This window comes from Saccopteryx leptura, chromosome 1 (assembly GCF_036850995.1).
Source record: "Saccopteryx leptura isolate mSacLep1 chromosome 1, mSacLep1_pri_phased_curated, whole genome shotgun sequence".
In the NCBI taxonomy this organism is placed as follows: Eukaryota; Metazoa; Chordata; class Mammalia; order Chiroptera; family Emballonuridae; genus Saccopteryx; species Saccopteryx leptura.
In genome coordinates, this window is record NC_089503.1 from 184,301,085 (window position 1) to 184,319,947 (window position 18,863).

Below are 18,863 nucleotides of genomic sequence, written 5' to 3' on the forward strand. Positions count from 1 at the left end.
TCATTTTTAAAAAATAAAACATTGTTCAGACTTAAATATAAATAAAACGGAAATAATGTAAGTTATTTATTCTTTCTCTGCGGACTAGTACCAAATGGCCCACAGACCGGTACTGGTCCGCAGCCCGGGGCTTGGGGCTATAGATCACCACTGCTATAGATGATTCAGAGCTGATAGTTAATGGTGTAATGAGAAACTTAAGAGAAATCACAATTTTGTAACTTCTAATGAAAAAGTGGATCTTGGTAACTATCATCAATGTCTGCTAAAATTATTAAGCTAAATGTTGAGGGTGAATTTTATAACGAATAGATCAGGAAGCTACCATCTTGAAAAGCAGGGCAACCAGACATTGTCTGCCTCCTGCTGTGATGTAATGGCAAATGCAAAGCACTCCTAGTAAAGTGCTCTTTCAAGGTTTTTTTTTTTTTTTTTTGTATTTTTTTCTGAAGCTGGAAATGGGGAGAGACAGTCAGACAGACTCCCGCATGCGCCCGACTGGGATCCACCCGGCACGCCCACCAGGGGCGATGCTCTGCCCCACCGGGGCGTCCCTCTGCTGCGACCATAGCCACTCCAGCGCCTGGGGCAGAGGCCAAGGAGCCATCCCCAGCGCCCGGGCCATCTTTGCTCCAATGGAGCCTTGGCTGCGGGAGGGGAAGAGAGAGACAGAAAGGAAGGAGGGGGTGGGGGTGGAGAAGCAAATGGGCGCTTCTCCTATGTGCCCTGGCCGGGAATCGAACCCGGGTCCCCCACACGCCAGGCCGACGCTCTACCGCTGAGCCAACCAACCGGCCAGGGCCTAAAGTGCTCTTTCAAATAAACAACAGAACACAAAAACAAATATGAAAGCAAGAACTAGAATCCTGTAAAGGCTCTAGATGTAGAGTCACAAGGACACAATCAACCAAATCCAGGATGTGGGAAATTCTACGGAATGACCCAGTTTCACCAACAAATAATGACATTTAGCCTGACCAGGCAGTGGTGCAATGGATAGAGCATTGACCTGGGATGCAGAGGACTCAGTTTTGAAACTCCAAGGTTGCTGGCTTAAGTGTAAGCTCCTTTGGCTTGAGCATGGGCTCACCAGTTTGAGCGCAGGGTCATTGACTTGAGCCCAAGGTCACTGGCTCAGTTGCAGTCCCCTCAGTCAAGGCACATAAGAGAAATCAATCAATGAACAACTAAAGTACCATAGCTACAAGTTGATGCTTCTCATCTCTCTTCCTTCCTGTCAGTCTCTCGCTAAAAAACAAACAAATATTTAAAAAATGGTTGAGGAGGGTAAATGCCATGGATTAAAAATATTTAGCACAAAGCGAACAAATGCAATGTGTGGGCCTTGTTTGGATCCAGAGTCAAGCAAACTACTAAAAAATTATAGGAAAAATGGGAAATTTAAATACTGACTGGGTGTTAGATGGTAGGTAATAAAGAATTATTAATATTGCTGAGTATAAGTTTTTTAAAAAGTCCTCACTGATCATAGATATATTCTAAAGTATTTAGAGACAAAATGATTTTATGCCTGACATTTATTTCAAAATTGATGCAAAGAAAAATTAAAGCTGGGTAATTAAAGCTGGAAAATGGTCATGTGGGGTTCTTTCTTTATTTCTCCTAACTTTAAGGCATATTTGAAATTTCCATAATAAACTTAAAAAAATCAGGTACAGCAATTTGGTCTTCAGTGTAGATGTTATGGTAGTGATCTGAGCAGAGGGGGCAGAAGTCTGACTTAGGACGGGTAGGTGAACTAGAGAGAGAGACCCGACTAAAAGCCTGGCCCTGGTGATGACATGGAGTAAAGAGGGAAGAAACAGTCAACCAGGCTCCAGTGTTTCAGGCTGAAGCCAGGATGGCACGCTGACAGATCAGGGCAGCGGAGAGGAAGGCTGAACTGGGGAAGAGGACTATTCACTAGGGCCGTGATGGCGAACCTTTTTATAAAAACTGCCCACTTTTGCAGTGCTGGTCAACCTGGTCACTCCCGCCCACTAGTGGGCGTTCCAGCTTTCAGAGTGGGCCAATTGCGGTGCTGTTTGGTTGCTCCACTACTGCCCACCATGAAAGCTGGAATGCCCACTAGTAGGTGGGAGGGACCAGGTTGACCAGCACTGCAAAAGTGGGTGGTTTTTATAAAAAGGTTCGCCATCAGGGCGCTAGGTGTGGGTCTTTATGGATGGTACATCTGCTGATGGCAAAGGAAGGAAAGACCACTTCAAATCCTCCAGGGGAGGAAAGCAGGGGCCTCTGGCTGCGCTTCTGCCTTAGGAAGGGAAGACAACGCCCCTCATGCACTTGAGACAATCTTGATATCAGAAAGAGTACCTAAAAGTGCTACTTCAAAGCTCTAGCATTTTGGTTCCTAATATGATACACCTGTGTTTCCTACGTATTAAAAGGGATACCTGTACTTTCTTAAATATCATCTATTAGTTTATTTATATGGGTTTAATTTACATATAATAAAGCCTGTATGTATTAAAGGTTCATTTATATGAGTTTTGGCAACCATGTAAATACTACCTAAAATAAGATATAATCCACTTTTATCACCCCAGAAAGTTCTTGAATACCCCTTTCCAATCAATTCTCCTCTTTACTGCCTGCTCCTCACAGAGACAATTACTGTCCTGAATTCTGTCACCATATCTTACTATTACGGTCTTGGACTTCACATGAATGTGACTTGTGTCTGGCTCTACCTTTTGTCAACACATATTTTAGAGCTTCATCCTTACTGACAGGTGTATCAATGGTATGTGCCTTTCTATTGCTGTATACACCCTGTTGTATAAATAGATAAAATTGTTTATACACTCTCTTGTAGATAGACATTTAGGTGATTTCCAGTTTTGGGCTATTAGTAAAAAGGCTGCCATAATATTTTTGAATAAGACTTTTCACAGATATATGTTTTAATTTCTCTTTGTAAATACTACCTAAAAATAGAATTTTGGGGTCACAGGTTACTTGTATGTTTAATTGTATAAGAATTGAATGATTGTATCATTTAAACTCTCTATCACTCTTAAAGTGATAGGATTATAGATTTTGAAATTTTTAAATGTACATTTAAATTTTTAAATGTATTCTTTTCTATTTTAGCTTACTGTAAATATTTTTAAAATGTTATGTGTACTGTTGCTTGAGCTATTCAGTATAGATGCTTCATGGATAATATATTGCTTTAAAAAAAAGGCTCCAAACAGTTCTTAAAGAAAACACTTTAAGATTTAGTAACAAGCTACTAATGAGTTTGTAAGAACTATACAGACCTTAATTTTAGCCCTGGAAAAGAAGGGAAATGAACAGGTCAAACTGAGACTGGTGCGGAGCATCTAAATGGAGACCCCTGGTAATATTTGGTAAGAAAATTGTATGTGTAATATTTGGCATAAAAATACAGTTTAATTTCAGTTCTTGTTTTGTACAGTTTGATGTTTCACCAATAGTTTTATGTATGAAATACCAAGATTCTTACTTGCAAGGATGGGCTAAGACAGTCTCGTAATATTTCCTGATGATTTGGTTCATGAATTATTTCAAAAATTTGCTTTCTCTCTTGTGAAGGGTGGGCTGGTGACAAAATATGTGTGAGCAGTCTTCCCAGCTGCATCCGGAAGGTCTCCTTACAAGAACATATGATCTTTGTCCACTGCTGCTTGAAACCACTGGCTTTACTTGAACCCTTAAACAAAAACAGAAATGAATTAGGATCAGAAGTGGTTTTTTTGTTTGTTTGTTTGTTTTTAAGATCAGAAGTTTTAAGTAATAATATACTAACCTCAAAACAGTCCTTAAGGACTTCATGAAACATGCTTTATTTTAGATTTTAAAGATAGTATAAATTAGAAAGACATATATCCATACAAATGGTATTTAAGAGATGGTTATATACCTTCGTTCAAAATAGCCAAAAGGTAGAAACAACCCAAACATGCACTGACAGATGAACGGATAGACAAAATGTCGTCTATATATAGAATGGAATGTTACTCAGCCTTAAAAAGGAATGAAGCACTGACACACATGTCAATATGGATGAACTAGAAAACATTATGCTAAGTGAAATAAGCCACACATAAAAGGGCAAATGTTGCATGAAACACTATCATAGCAGCTTTTATGAAGTACCTAAAAAGTCAAATTCATAGAGACAGAAAATAGAATAGTGGTTACAGGGGCTGGGGAGGAGGTAATGGGAATTAGTGTTTAATCAGGAGAGTTTTAGTTTGGGATGATGAAAGGGTTCTGAAGATGGATAGTGGAAAGGGCTGCACAACAGTATGAATGTACTTAACACCACTGAATCGTACCCTTAGAAATGGTTAAAACAGCAAATTTTATATTTACCACAGAGATGGATGAAGAAGATAAAGTCCTAAACCACTTAAAAAGCTACCTAGGGCTTGAAAATTTTAAATTGGGGAAAAAATAATCAAAGAGCAATGGTAGATAAGGCCACACTGATTTTGCAATACTAAAAAGAAAGAATTCATAACAAAGACTTGTGTTAGTACTAAAATATTGAGTCAATAGTCAAAAGTAAGAACTGCATATAAAGTGACCACTTGTATTCCCAAATAACCAATTTATCTGATGCCATGTCACGTGGTTCCATTAAGGCTAACCCAGTCCTGATCAGATCTACTACATCTGTTTTAAAACTGGTATCAGTACATTTTAGAGTTTACTTTGAGTTCTGGAAATAGCTCTCCAATTACTCCTAATCCGGAGGGTCCTGTGTGAATTGAATGACTCAGTTCTAAGTGAAACCTTCAGAAACCAAAATCTGGTTTATATTTAGAGACTGGCAGAGCCATGATTTATGAGTTCTGTTGGAATCATATTGGCCTTTGGTAACTATGGAGAGTACTGACCGATTTGTTCCCAATGGTCAACTGTAAGTGACTCACAGAAACCCAAGTGAGTTAATGATAAATGGAGCCTGACACTTGCGCATATTCTCCACATAATTTTAAAGGAGTTGGATGCGTTTAAGTGAAGATCTAAACTTCAGAATCATTTATAATAATAATCATTTAAGAGTAAGTAGGTACAAATATTTTAAAAACAGATTATTAATTTAAACTAATAGAACTTATAGCCTGACTTTTTTCTAATGCTGCTCTTACTAAACCACAATATTAGAAAATGGCTTTCAGGTCACAGACTTAAAAACCAGTGCTACAAAAGTATGTCCTTTTAGAAAGGGTGGCTCAGCAAATATAACTCCAGTATTAAAAATTCAAGATGTCTGAGTTTCAGAAAACTCTATGAAAGAGTAGAAGTACAATTTTGAAAACATAAAATACAGACATAAAACCTCTACTCCTTTTTGTATAAATAAATATTCCCCATTTAATTAATTTACTTACAATAGTTACTTTGAATCCTTCTACCAGGTACGTGAGTATTTCTTTCTGAAATGAATTGAAAATGGAAACCTGTTCATGATGAACATTTTCTTCAGAAACTTCAGTCTGAGAAACTGAGGTCCTGCTTTGAGTGGTATTTTCTGGAGTACTTAAAATGTCAGCAATGTCTGGATTAAACTCTGAATTAAAAAAAGAATTAAAAATTAGTTAAATCACTGATACCGAGCCATTACAAAAGTAATAATGCTGGTAAAATATTCTATGTAATTACTAATTCAGCTGTCACAATATAAATGCGTAGTAGGTGTATAAATTGTAGAATATACTACAGAAAGGGATCTCACTTAAAATAGTGTCGAAATTTAGCCTGACCAGGTGGTGGCACAGTGGATAAAGCGTCGGACTGGGATGCAGAAGGACCCAGGTTCGAGACCCCGAGGTCGCCAGCTTGAGCGCGGGCTTATCTGGCTTGAGCAAAAAGCTCACCAGCTTGGACCTAAGGTCGCTGGCTCCAGCAAGGGGTTACTCGGTCTGCTGAAGGCCCGCGGTCAGGCACATATGAGAAAGCAATCAATGAACAACTAAGAAGTCGCAACGCACAATGAAAAACTAATGATTGATGCTTCTCATCTCTCTCTGTTCCTGTCTGTCTATCCCTGTCTATCTCTGCCTCTGTAAAAAAAAAAAAAAAAAAAAAAAAATAGTGTAGAAATTTAAACATATATGAGCTATGCAATTCTGAATTAAAGACTTGTTTTACTAATGAAGGTGAACTAAACTGCAAAATTATTAAACCCATGAGGTTCTTGTATGAATCAAACACAAAGACCTTGTGATGGTTACATGAGAGGAACATGTAGAGCTGTTTCTCTCCTGTGGTAGCCCAGTAAATGTTGTGCATGTGATAAAAATCGTTCCATTTTGGAGTTCAGCCTGAGGGCCAGTTGCTCCAAATATAAATTAGGAAAGTTTAAAAAATATCCTGGGTGTACTGTTTTACTAGTCATTAACAATTACTGTTTTCTTTTGCCTGCCTTCTTGGGCTTATTTGAACATTTTTTAGAATCCCACTTTGACTTATCTGTAGTGCTTTTGAGTGTATTCCTTTGCATAGCTTTTTAGTGGTTGCTCTAGATATTACATTTTATATATAAACATATCAATCATTAGCCACTACATAAATGCAACTTGAAGCCACAATGTGATATCATTATATGTATCAGTATAGCTAAAATTAAAGACAGTGACGATATGAAATACTTGTAAGGATGTGGAAAAAAACCAGAGCACTCATACATTGTTGATAGAAATATAAAATTATCCAGTCACTCTGGAAAAATTTGCCAACTTAAGAAGAAAACACACACTACCACACAACTCAACGACAGCACTCCTGGGCGTTTATCCCAGGAATACGAAGACTTATGTTCACACAGAAAGCTACATGTAAGTGCTACAGCAGCTTTATTTGTAAAAGCCCCAAACGGGAAACAACCCAGATGGTTTTTTCAACAGGTGCATGGTTAAACAAACTGTGCTACATCCATATTACAGAACAGTACTCAGCAAAAACAAAAAATGTAACAACCAGGCTAAGTCTCTAGAAAATTAGCTTAGTGAAAACAGCCAAGGCTACATTCTGTCTTATTCCATTTATATAACATTTCTGAAATGAGGAAAATACAGGGTAGAAAACAGATTAGAGGTTGCCAGAGACTATGGAAGGGGTGAGGGGGGGAAGAAAGTGGGTATGGACTATTGTCTACATAAGGGAGCCTTGTGGTGATGGAAATGCCGTTTCTTGACTCTATCAATGTCAACATTGTGGTAGCAATGTAGGTAGGGTTTTTCATGATCCATTGGGGGAAACTGAGTAAAGGGTACATGAGATATCTGTAGTACTTCTCAACAACTACATGTGAATCTATGATTTCAATTGAGCCCCCTTATCTGTGGTTTCACTTTCCACAGTTTCAGTTACCCATGGTCAACTGAGGTTTGAAAATATTAAATGGAAAATTCCAGAAACAAACAATTCATAAGTTTTAAATTGCATGCCATTCTGAGTAGTGTGCTGAAATCTCCCACTGTCCCACCAGGGACATGAATCATCCCTTTGTCCAGTGTATCCATGCTATAGACACTCCCCGCCTGTTAGTTAGCAGCCATCTTACCAGATTGAGTGTCATGGTATCATAGTACATGTGTCCAAGTCACCCTTACTTAGTAAAGGCCCCAAAGATGAAGAGTAGTGATGCTAACAACTGGGCTATGCCAAAGAGAAGATGAAAAGTACTTCCTTTAAGCAAAAAGATGTGAATGCAAAGGAGAAAACATAGTATATATCAGGGTTCATTACTATCCATGGTTTCAGGCATCCATGGGAGGGGATTTCTTGGATCATATGTCCTGTGGATAAGGATGGACTACTATATCCCATAGAATAGTAAAAAAGTCAATCTGGGATTAATGATGTCAGAGTAATGGTTGCATGAGAGATACCCTTGATCATTCCCCTTGAAGTTTCAATAAATTGAAAGGCTATACAAAATGAAGAAACTCCAGCTGGGCTTACAGGCTTGGCTGAAAGATCCACACATTGAATCGACTAAAGGTGGGAAGGTAAGGAGAGATAAGAAGCACTTGTGTTCAGGCTCTGGAGAGGGGAGATGCCCAGGCTGTCAGGGCTTTCATCTGCTGGGGCTCTGGAGAAGGAAGAAACCTAAAATGTCTGGTTCTTCGGCCTGAAGGAGCAGAAAGACTGGGGAGAATCTGGAGATATGGAACTGAAGAGGCGGCAGAGCATGGGGTCATTGCCAATGTCCCATGGTTTACTGGCAGTCTTCAATCAGAGACACAAAAATACAAAGTACAGCCCTCAGCCTCCCAGATCCCACCTTCCTCCCTTTGCAGAGTACAGAGAATAGCAGAGACATAGCCCACAGCTAGTTCTATAGGGCCATTCTTTCCTCAGAAGAACAGAAGTGCTCTGTGACTGGTTTCTTGGTCTGTTGGGATGCAGGAAGGAGCACCCAGAGGCCCGAGTTCACTATTGCTAAAGCCATAAACCTCACAGCAGGCCCCACTCATCATCATGACTGCAGTCCCACCTCCATCACTGTGACAGCAGCTCCTTGGCAAAGGTCAGCCTAGGATTTTACAGAGTTAAAACTTGTAATCCAGTGCCATTTACTAGAAAAAAATAGAAAAAACTTCTTGGAAGTCCTCCTTTCCTGTTTGCTTAGATTTGGGAAGGAAAATTTCTTTCTTCTATTAAGTGGTTTTTCTCTAGTTTTTTTTTTTGTTGTTGTTATTTTTGTTGGTCTTTTTGTTTTTGATTATTGTTTTTGGATGGTTGTTCATTGTTTTTTCTTTTTTCTTTTTATTTTATCTTTATTTTTATTTTTGATGTTTTCTGCTTGATGTATTTTTTTAAATTGAAAAGAGGGGAGATAGACAGACTCCCACATGCTCCCCAACCAGGATCCACCTGGAAACCCTCATCTAGGGCTGATGTTCCAATCAACCAAGCTATCTTCAGCACCTGAGGCTGACACTTGGACCAACCAAGCCACTGGCTGCGAGAGGGGAAGAGAAAAAGAAGGAGAAAAGGAAGGGGAAGATAAACAGATGGTGGCTTCTCATGTGTTCCTGACCAGGGATCAAACCAGGGATGATCTGCACTTCAGGCTGATGCTCTATCCACTGACCCAACTGGCCAGGGCCTTTTCTTGATGTCTTAACAATACCACTCACAAATGCCATCAAGGCAGATAAAATTAACACCATGGCTATCCAAGAAAGAGACATAGTTCAGAAAGAAAATAAAAAATCTCCAGAAAGAAATCTCAATCACATGAAAACCTTGGAGTTAAAGAATAGAGAATTCAAAATTGAAGTTCTGAGAATACTCAACAAGATGTGAGTAAACACTGATAGACAACTTAATAAGCTCAGAAAACAAAATGAGTACCTCACCAAGGAGACTGAAATTTTGAAAACAAAGCTGGAGAACTCATGAGCTAACTAGTTTAGTTAATAGAACAGGTCCGATAGAGGAATCAGTGACATCAAAGACAGGCAAATAGAGATGATATAGAGGAAAGAAGAAACAGACTGAAGAATTTAAAAAAATTAGAGAGCCATATGAGAATTGTATGACTCCATCAGAAAGAGCAATATAAGAATAATGGGTATATCAGAAGAAGAGAGGGAGAAGGAATGGAGAGCTTATTCAAACAAATAATTGATGAGAAATCCCCAAGCCTATGGAAAGAGTTAGATAACTGAATTCAAGAAACAAATAGAATATGTAGTTACCTCAACCCAAACAGGGCTTCTCCAAGGCACATTGTAATAAAACTGTCAAAAATAAATGACAAAGAAAGAATCCTCAAGACAGCTAAGAACAAGAACATAACATACAAAGGAAGGCCCTTAAGATTACCATAAGACTTCTTAGCAGAAACTCTACAAACCAGAGAAAGGGACACAAACATTCAAAGTTCTGAAAAAGAGAAATTACCATCCAAGAATAGTATACCCATCAAAGTTATTCTTTAAATATTGAGGAGAAATAAAAACTTTTCCAGACACACAAAAACAGAGAATTTACCTTCAGAAAACCCCCACTGCAGGAAATACTCAAGGGGGTTATTCTACCACAGGGGTCCCCAAACTACGGCCCGCGGGCTGCATGCGGCCCCCTGAGGCCATTTATCCGGCCCCCACCGCACTTCCGAAAGGGGCACCTCTTTCATTGGTGGTCGGTGAGAGGAGCATAGTTCCCATTGAAATACTGGTCAGTTTGTTGATTTAAATTTACTTGTTCTTTATTTTAAATATTGTATTTGTTCTCATTTTGTTTTTTTACTTTAAAATAAGATATGTGCAGTGTGCATAGGGATTTGTTTATAGTTTTTTTTATAGTCTGGCCCTCCAACGGTCTGAGGGACAGTGAACTGGCCCCCTGTGTAAAAAGTTTGGGGACCCCTGTTCTACCAGATACAAAAAACAACACAAAACTACAAGTAAAAGCTTCAACAAAGTTACAATAAAAACAAGGATAATCTGTGATAACTAAAATATAAAAGGGGAGGCCCTGGCCGGTTGGCTCAGCGGTAGAGCTTCGGCCTGGCGTGCGGGGGACCCGGGTTCGATTCCCGGCCAGGGCACATAGGAGAAGCACCCATTTGCTTCTCCACCCCCCTCCTTCCTCTCTGTCTCTCTCTTCCCCTCTCGCAGCCAAGGCTCCATTGGAGCAAAGATGGCCTGGGCGCTGGGGATGGCTCCTTGGCCTCTGCCCCAGGCGCTAGAGTGGCTCTGGTCCCGGCAGAGCGACGCCCCAGAGGGGCAGAGCATCGCCCCCTGGTGGGCAGAGCGTCGCCCCTGGTGGGCATGCCGGGTGGATCCCGGTCGGGCGCATGCAGGAGTCTGTCTGACTGTCTCTCCCCGTTTCCAGCTTCAGAAAAATACAAAAAAAAAAAAAAAAATTTATATATATATATATATATATATATATATAAAAGGGGAAAGGATAAAAGTCTGAAGAAGCAAAGGACGATGGAGTGCAAAAGCACACATAAGAAAAAAGACTCTCATACATATGACAATTTTTCTCTTAATAACCTAATGGTAACTACCCATAAAAAACCCCCACAACTGAACTACATAGCTTAAAAAGAAAGGAAATAGAAAAAAGAAGCATACAATATCACCAAACAAAAACAACTGACAGAAACACAAAGGAAAAACACCAAAGGAGTCACAGAGCTATCAGAAAATAAAACATAGCCTGACCAGGCTGTGGAGCAGTGGATAGAGCATCGAACTGGGATGCAGAGGACCCAGGTTCGAGACCCCGAGGTCGCCAGCTTGAGTGCGGGATCATCTGGTTTGAGCAAAAGCTCACCAGCGTGGACCCAAGGTCGCTGGCTTGAGCAAGGGGTTACTCGGTCTGCTATAGCCCCATGGTCAAGGCACATATGAGAAAGCAATCAATGAACAACTAAAGTGTTGCAACGAAAAACTAATGATTGATGCTTCTCATCTCTCTCTGTTCCTGTCTGTCTGTCCCTATCTATCCCTCTCTCTCTGTCTCTGTAAAAAAAAAAAGAAGGAAGGAAGGAAGGAAGGAAGGAAGGAAGGAAGGAAGGAAGGAAGGAAGGAAGGAAAGAAAGAAAGAAAGAAAGAAAGAAAGAAAGAAAGAAAGAAAGAAAGAGAAAACATAAAATTGCTATGGGAAATCCTAAAGCGTCAATAGTTACCCTAAATGTAAATGTCTGAACTCACCACTAAAGAGGCATAGAGTAACACTGGATCCAGAAACAAAACCCAACCATATGCTGCCTTCAGGAGACACATCTAAGCTGCAGGAACAAAAGTAGACTCAAAGTAAAAGGTTGGAAAATGATTCTCCAAGCAAATAATACCCAAAGAAAAGCAAGTATAGCCACACTCATATCTGACAATATTGATTTCAAGACAACAAAGATAACAAGAGACAAAGATGAATGTTTCATAATGGTAAAGAATATATCAAGAATACATCACACTTCTTAATACATATGCAATGAACCAGAGCACCAAATATATGACATCTACTAAGAGAACAAAAAAAAAGAAATAGACAAAACACAATCATAGTTGGAGATCTCAACTCACCGTTGACAGCTTTAGATAGATCATCCAAACAAAAAATCAATAAAGAAATATAGGACTTAAACAACACACTAGACCGAAAGGACATAATAGATGTTTACGTAACACTTCATCCCAGAGTATCAGATTATACCATCTTTTCCAGTGTGCATGGAACTTTCTCAAGGATAGACAATATGTTGAGCCACAAAACCAACCATAACAAATTCAAGACAACTGAAATTATATCAAGTATATTCTCTGACCATAAGGCTCTGAAATTAGAGTTCAACTGCACAAATGAAGTTAAGAAGCCCACAAAAATGTGGAGATTAAACAACATACTTCTAAAAAATGACTGGGTCAAAGAAGACATAAAAGCAGAGATCAAAAGACATATACAGACAAATGAGAATGACAACATGACATATTGAAGCTTATATCATTACAGGCTATATCAAGAAACAAGACAGATCCCAGTAAACAACCTAATATCACATCTTAAAGAACTAGAAAAGGAAAAACAAAGGCAACCCCAAAGTCAGCAGAAGAAAGAAAATAGTAAAAATTAGAGCAGAACTAAATGAAATAGAGAACAAAAAACATATAGAAAAAATTAATACAACAAAGAGCTGGTTCTTTGACAATATCTATAAAATTGATAGACCCCTGACTAGACTCACTAAGGAAAAAAGAGAAATGACTCATATAAATAAAAATCCAAAATGAAAGAAGAAATCACTACAAACATCACAGATATACAAAAAATCATACTAGGACACTATGGAAGATTGACTATATGCCACCAAATTCAACAATCTAGAAGAAAGGGAAAGTTCCTAGAACTATAAAATCTTCCTGGAATGAGTCATGAAGAAGTATAAACATAAATAGACCTATAAGCAAGGAGGGAACAGAAGCAACTATGAAAAACCTCCCCAAAAATAAAAGTCCAGGACCAGGTGGCTAACAGGTAAATTCTACCAAATATTCAATGAAAATTTGGTATTTATCCTTCTCAAAGTCTTCCAAAAAACAGAAGAGAAGCAATACTCCCTAACATATTTTGAGGCCAACATAACCCTGATATCAACAAGATAACCTGGAGATGTTTTCTTTGAACATATGTACCCTGATTTATTAATGTCACCTCATTAAAATAAAAACCCCATAACCTATAACCCTGATATTAAAACCTGGCAAGGACAACACAAAAAAATTGCAGAGCAGTTTCTCTAATAAATACAGATATGAAAATCCTAAACAAAATACTAGCAAATTGAATATAACAATGCATTAAAAAAAATAATACATCACAACCAAGTGAGATTCATTCCAGGAGCACAAGGATGATTCAGCATATGCAAATCAATCAATGTAATACACTGCATCAACAAAATAAAGGAGAAAAATCATCTGATCCTATCAATAGATGCAGAAAAGGCATTTGATAAGATACAACATTCATTTATGTTTAAAATTTACTCAATAAAATGGGTATAGAAGAAAATTACCTCAACAAAATAAAGGCCATATATACAAACCTCAGCCAATATCATATTAAATGGTGAAAAACTGAAAACTTTTCCTTTAAAATCAAAAACAAGACAAGGATGCTTACTCCTCCTACTCTTGGTCAACATAGTATGGGAAGTCCTAGTCAGAGCAATTGGGCAAGAAAAAGAAATAAAAGGCATCCACACTAGAAAAGAAGATGTAAAGGTATCACTTTTTGCAGATGACATGCTTTTTCAAATAGAAAATATCAAAGACTCCAACGAAAAACTATTAGAAACAATAAAGAAATACAATAAAGTTGCATGATACAAAATCAATATACAAAAGTCTACTGCTTTCCTATATGCCAATAACAAAACTTCAGAAAATAAATTGGAAAAAACAATTCCTTTACAATTGCAACATCAACAAAAATATACTTAGGAATAAACTTAACAAAGTATGTGAAGAACCTATATAATGAAAACTATAAAGCATTATTAAAAGAAATAGAGCCTGACCAGGTGGTGGTGCAGTAAACAGATAGAATATAAACCTGAGACACTGGTTCAAAACCCAGAGATTGCCAGCGTGAGCCCAGGTTCACCAGCTTGTGCACAGGCTTCCCAGCTTGCATGTGGAATCACATGGTCCATGACTCCACGGTCGCTGGCTTGAGCCCAAAGTCACTGGCTTGAACAAGTGGTCACTGCCCAGACTGGAGCCTGCTGGTCATGGCGCATATGAGAAGCAATCAATGAACAACTGAAGTGACACAACTATGAACTGATGCTTCTCATCTCTCTTGCTAAAATAAAAAAAAGAGAGAAAAAAAGGAAGAAAGAGAAAAGAAACTGAAAAAGACATAAAGAACTGGAAAAGTATTCCATATTCATGGATCAGAAGCATCAACATAGTTAAAATGGCCATATTACCCAAAGCAATATACAAATTTAATGCAATTCCCATTAAAATCCCAATGTCACTTTTTTAAAGAAATACAACAACAACAAAAAAAATCACCAGATTTGTATGGAACCATAAAAGACTTCAAATAGCCAAAGCAATCCCGAGAAAAAAGAATGGAGCCCGGGTATCACACTACAGTATTTGGCTTCAAATTATACTACAGAACCACTATAATCAAAACAGCATGGTACCAGAAGAAAAACTGATAGATCAATGGAACAGAATCAAGAGCCCAAAATAAAACCACATATATATGGACAAATGATCTTTGACAAAGTAGCCAAAAACACACAACAGAGAAAAGAAAGCCTCTTCAATAAATAGTGTTGGAAAACTGGAAAGCCATAAGCAAAAGAATGAAACTTAACTTATGGTCTGTCGCCCTGCACAAAAATTAATTCAAAATAAATCAAAGACTTAAATATAAGATCTGAAACAAGAAATTACATAAAAGAAACATAGGTACTAAACTTACAAACTTTGGCCGTAGAGAACATTTTATGAATTTTACCCCAAAGTCAAGGAAAGTAAAGGCAAAAATAAATGAATGGGACCACATCAAACTAAAAAGTTTTTGCAAAGCAAAAGAAACTGACAACAAAACAAAAAGGCAACCAACCAAATGGGAGATTATATACACTGCTCACAAAAATTAGGATATTTCAATATTAATATGAAGTGATAAAAAAAGCATTTGATTTTTTTTTATTAAACAAGAACATCAGAAAAGCAAACGACAAGTCAAAGAAAGTTGTTCTATTATGTAAATGAGGTGCAAACTCAATTATCGTGATTGAGTAGCAAGAGAGACATACTGGTTGGGGTGAACAGAAGAATGTCAAGCTGGATGAGAGTGCCACCCATTCAGTTCAGTAGGGTGTATGGTCACGCAAGACTGCCAAAACACTGACAGCGATGGGGCATGGACAGGATCAGATTGTCCAGCAGTTCTTGTGGGATCCTCTGCCACTCTTGCTCCAGGGTAACTTCCAGCTCAAGAAGTGTTATGGGAGGCACTGGACAGTTTGCCAGAAGTCTTCCCAGTGCATCTCAAGCATGTTCAATGGTATTCAGATCTGGAGGATGTGAAGGTCAGACTATGTTTTCAATTCCTGCCTCCTGAAGCATGTTATTTAAGAGATGTGCATTGTGGGGCCTTGTATTATTGTCCATGAAAAGAAAGTTGTTTCCAACTGCTCTGGCATAGGGTTCCACTACAGGGTGCAGGACCTCATCTCGATATCTGACAGCAGTCAACGATCCATTTCTGATGACGTGGAGGTCGGTAAGACTACCAGTGCTGATGCCAGCCCATACCATGATTCCACTACCACCGAAGGAGTCCCTTTCTTGCATGAAACGTGAATTCTCCCATATTCCTTGTTCATGCCAGATCAGGACATGATGACTGTCAGGCTGTAGACTGAACCATGACTCATCAGAGAAGAGGACAGTTGACCACTCATCACGCGTCCAATGACAATGTTCATCAGCCCTACTTTTATGGGTGCTATGGTGTTCAGCAGATTAACAGAATGCACACCATTGGTCGCTGGGCATGCAGTCCAACACGATTTTGTATGGTCTGGGTGCATATCCATCATCTAGTGGCAGAAAGAAACTGTCCCCACAGCTCTGTTGCATTGCTGCGCCTGTTTCTTCTTGCCAATAAAGTCAAATAGCAGTTATCTCAGGCATGGCCAACATATGGTCTGCAGACCATATCCGGCCCATGTAATGAGTTTATGCAGCCTGCAATTAAATTTTTAATATTCTCCGCTACTTTAAAATCTCAGCTACTCAGAAGCGGAAGCATCTTTGATTACTGGAAATTGAGATATTTAAGAAGATAGTGATACGTGGAAAAGAATTGCACGTGTGAATAGTCTAGGGTTAACTTCCAATAATCAGTCGAATGGATTCACAATACTTTTTTATTTTTAAAAAAAATCCCATTATAAAGATTTACAATTTTTGTACTTATCTGTACTCGATATGAACTGTTTGACATTTAGCAGTGGCGATGTGAAACCCACATTCTTTTAGGTGAAGTTTGCCAGTGCGCACCCAAGGTCAAACAATTCGTTATTTTTGTGGTCAGGTGTGCTGAATCAAGTGGCATTGTAGCATAGACAGTAGCTGCAGTTGATAACTGAAAACGTGTCCAGACTGTTTGTAAAACGAAATAATTGTTTTATTTGCGATATAACTCCTTCAAGCTCATTCTATTAATTAAGTATTGTTTCGGTTGATGGCGACACAGTTTGGATATTTATACGGTATGTAATTATATTTTTATTAAAATATATTTTTATTAAAATAATATTGTATATTAAAATTTTTTCCACTCATGTTTATTCATAAACAAATTACATAATAAAATTTTATTTACTTAAATGAATCGTTTTTATATTTAACATTTTTTAATTTTAATACTTCATCCGGCTCATGAAAAACATTTTCTTTCTAATCTGGCCCGGGGGTAAAAACTGTTGGCCACGCCTTGGTTACCTCTTACTGTTGTGGCAGATGGGCGACCTTGCCCTCGTCTTCTTCATACTGTGACCGTCTCCTCCTGAAAGTGATTCTACAGTCTGCTAATCACGCTTTGGGATGTCCCAGTGCTGTTGCCACTGTTGTCTGTATTTGACCAACTTCAAGACGTCCTACGGCTCTCCAGGCTTCACATTTGGGCAAATCAAGGGCATTACAAGGGCTGGGAAGTTGCAAGATGTGCACTTTCAAGATTAGGGAATGTGCAGATACTCCAGTACTTTCAGCTTTTGTGTAGTGCATTTTCACCAATGAAATAAAAGTTGAGGCCCTGGCCGGTTGGCTCAGTGGTAGAGCGTCAGCCTGGCGTGCAGGAGTCCCGGGTTCGATTCCCGGCCAGGGCACACAGGAGAAGTGCCCATCTGCGTCTCCACCCTTCCCCCTCTCCTTCCTCTCTGTCTCTCTCTTCCCCTCCCGCAGCCAAGGCTCCATTGGAGCAAAGTTGGCCCGGGCGCTGAGGATGGCTCTGTGGCCTCTGCCTCAGGCACTGGAGTGGCTCTGGTTGCGACAGAGCAACGTCCCAGATGGGCAGAGCATCGCCTCGTGGTGGGCGTGCTGGGTGGATCCCGGTTGGGCACATGCGGGAGTCTGTCTGCCTCCTGGTTTCCAACTTCAGAAAAAAAAAAAAAAAAAAAAAGTTGATTTTGTATCTCATTTGCATAATTGGACAACTTTCTTTGACTTGTCATTCACTTTTCTGATATTCTTGTTTAATAAAAAAATCAGCCTGACCAGGCGGTGGCACAGTGGATAGAGCGTCGGACTGGGATGCAGAGGACCCAGGTTCAAGACCCCGAGGTCGCCAGCTCGAACACGGGCTCATCTGGTTTGAGCAAAGCTCACAAGCTTGGACCCAAGGTCGCTGGCTCAAGCAAGGGGTTACTCGGTCTGCTGTAGCCCCACAGTCAAGGCACATATGAGAAAGCAATCAATGAACAACTAAGGTGTCGCAATGTGCAACGAAAAACTAATGATTGATGCTTCTCATCTCTCCATTCCTGTCTGTCTGTCCCTGTCTCTCTGATTCTCTGTCTCTGTAAAAAAATAAAAATATATAAAAAAAATTTAAAAAAAAATCAAAGGCTTCTTTTTTTAATCGCTTCATATTCATTTTGAAATATCCCCTAATTTTTGTGAGCAGTGTATATTCACAAACAGCTCTGACAAGGGGTTTATATCAAAAATATATAAAGAACTTACAAAGCTCAACAACAAACAAGCAAATAATCCAATTAAAAAATGAGGAGAGGACCTGAACAGACACTTCTCCAGATGTATGAAAAGATGCTCATCTTAACTAGCTATTAGAGAAATGCAAATCAAAGTTACAATGAGATACCACCTCACACCTGTTAGATTAGCTATTATCAACAAGACAGGTAATAAGTGTTGGAGAGGCTGTGGAGAATAAGGAACCCTCACATTCACTGCTGGTGGTAATGTAAACTGGTACAGCCACTATGGAAGACAGTATGGTGGTACCTCAAAACATTAAGAATGCAATTAGCATATGACCCAGCAATCCCCCTACTGGGTTATCTACCCAAAAAACTTGAAAACATTGGTACACAAAGACACATCCTCCCATATGTTCATCACAACATTATTCACAGTGGCCAAGACATAGAAACAACCAAAGTGTCCATCAACAAGGGACTGAGTAAAGAAGATGTGGTACATACATACAATGAAATACTACTCAGCCGTAAGAAATGATGACATATTGCCATTTACAACAACATGGATGGACCTTGAGAACATTATGCTGGGTGAAATAAGTAAATCAGAAAAAGCTAAGAACTATATGATTTCACACAT

The 18,863-nt window shown here is 38.9% G+C and overlaps 1 protein-coding gene across 3 annotated transcripts in view; it reads right to left on the reverse strand.

Annotated features, from left to right (window-relative positions):
- Window positions 1-18,863, reverse strand: part of LYST (lysosomal trafficking regulator) — a 249,598-nt gene that overhangs the window by 91,149 nt on the left and 139,586 nt on the right. For all 3 annotated transcript variants that reach the window (XM_066382725.1, XM_066382706.1, XM_066382715.1), the window contains 2 exons: window positions 5,388-5,566; window positions 3,491-3,697 (listed from right to left, as the gene is read on the reverse strand). In XM_066382725.1, the coding sequence (XP_066238822.1) occupies window positions 3,491-3,697; window positions 5,388-5,566 (386 nt within the window). The remainder of the gene's footprint in view (window positions 1-3,490; window positions 3,698-5,387; window positions 5,567-18,863) is intronic.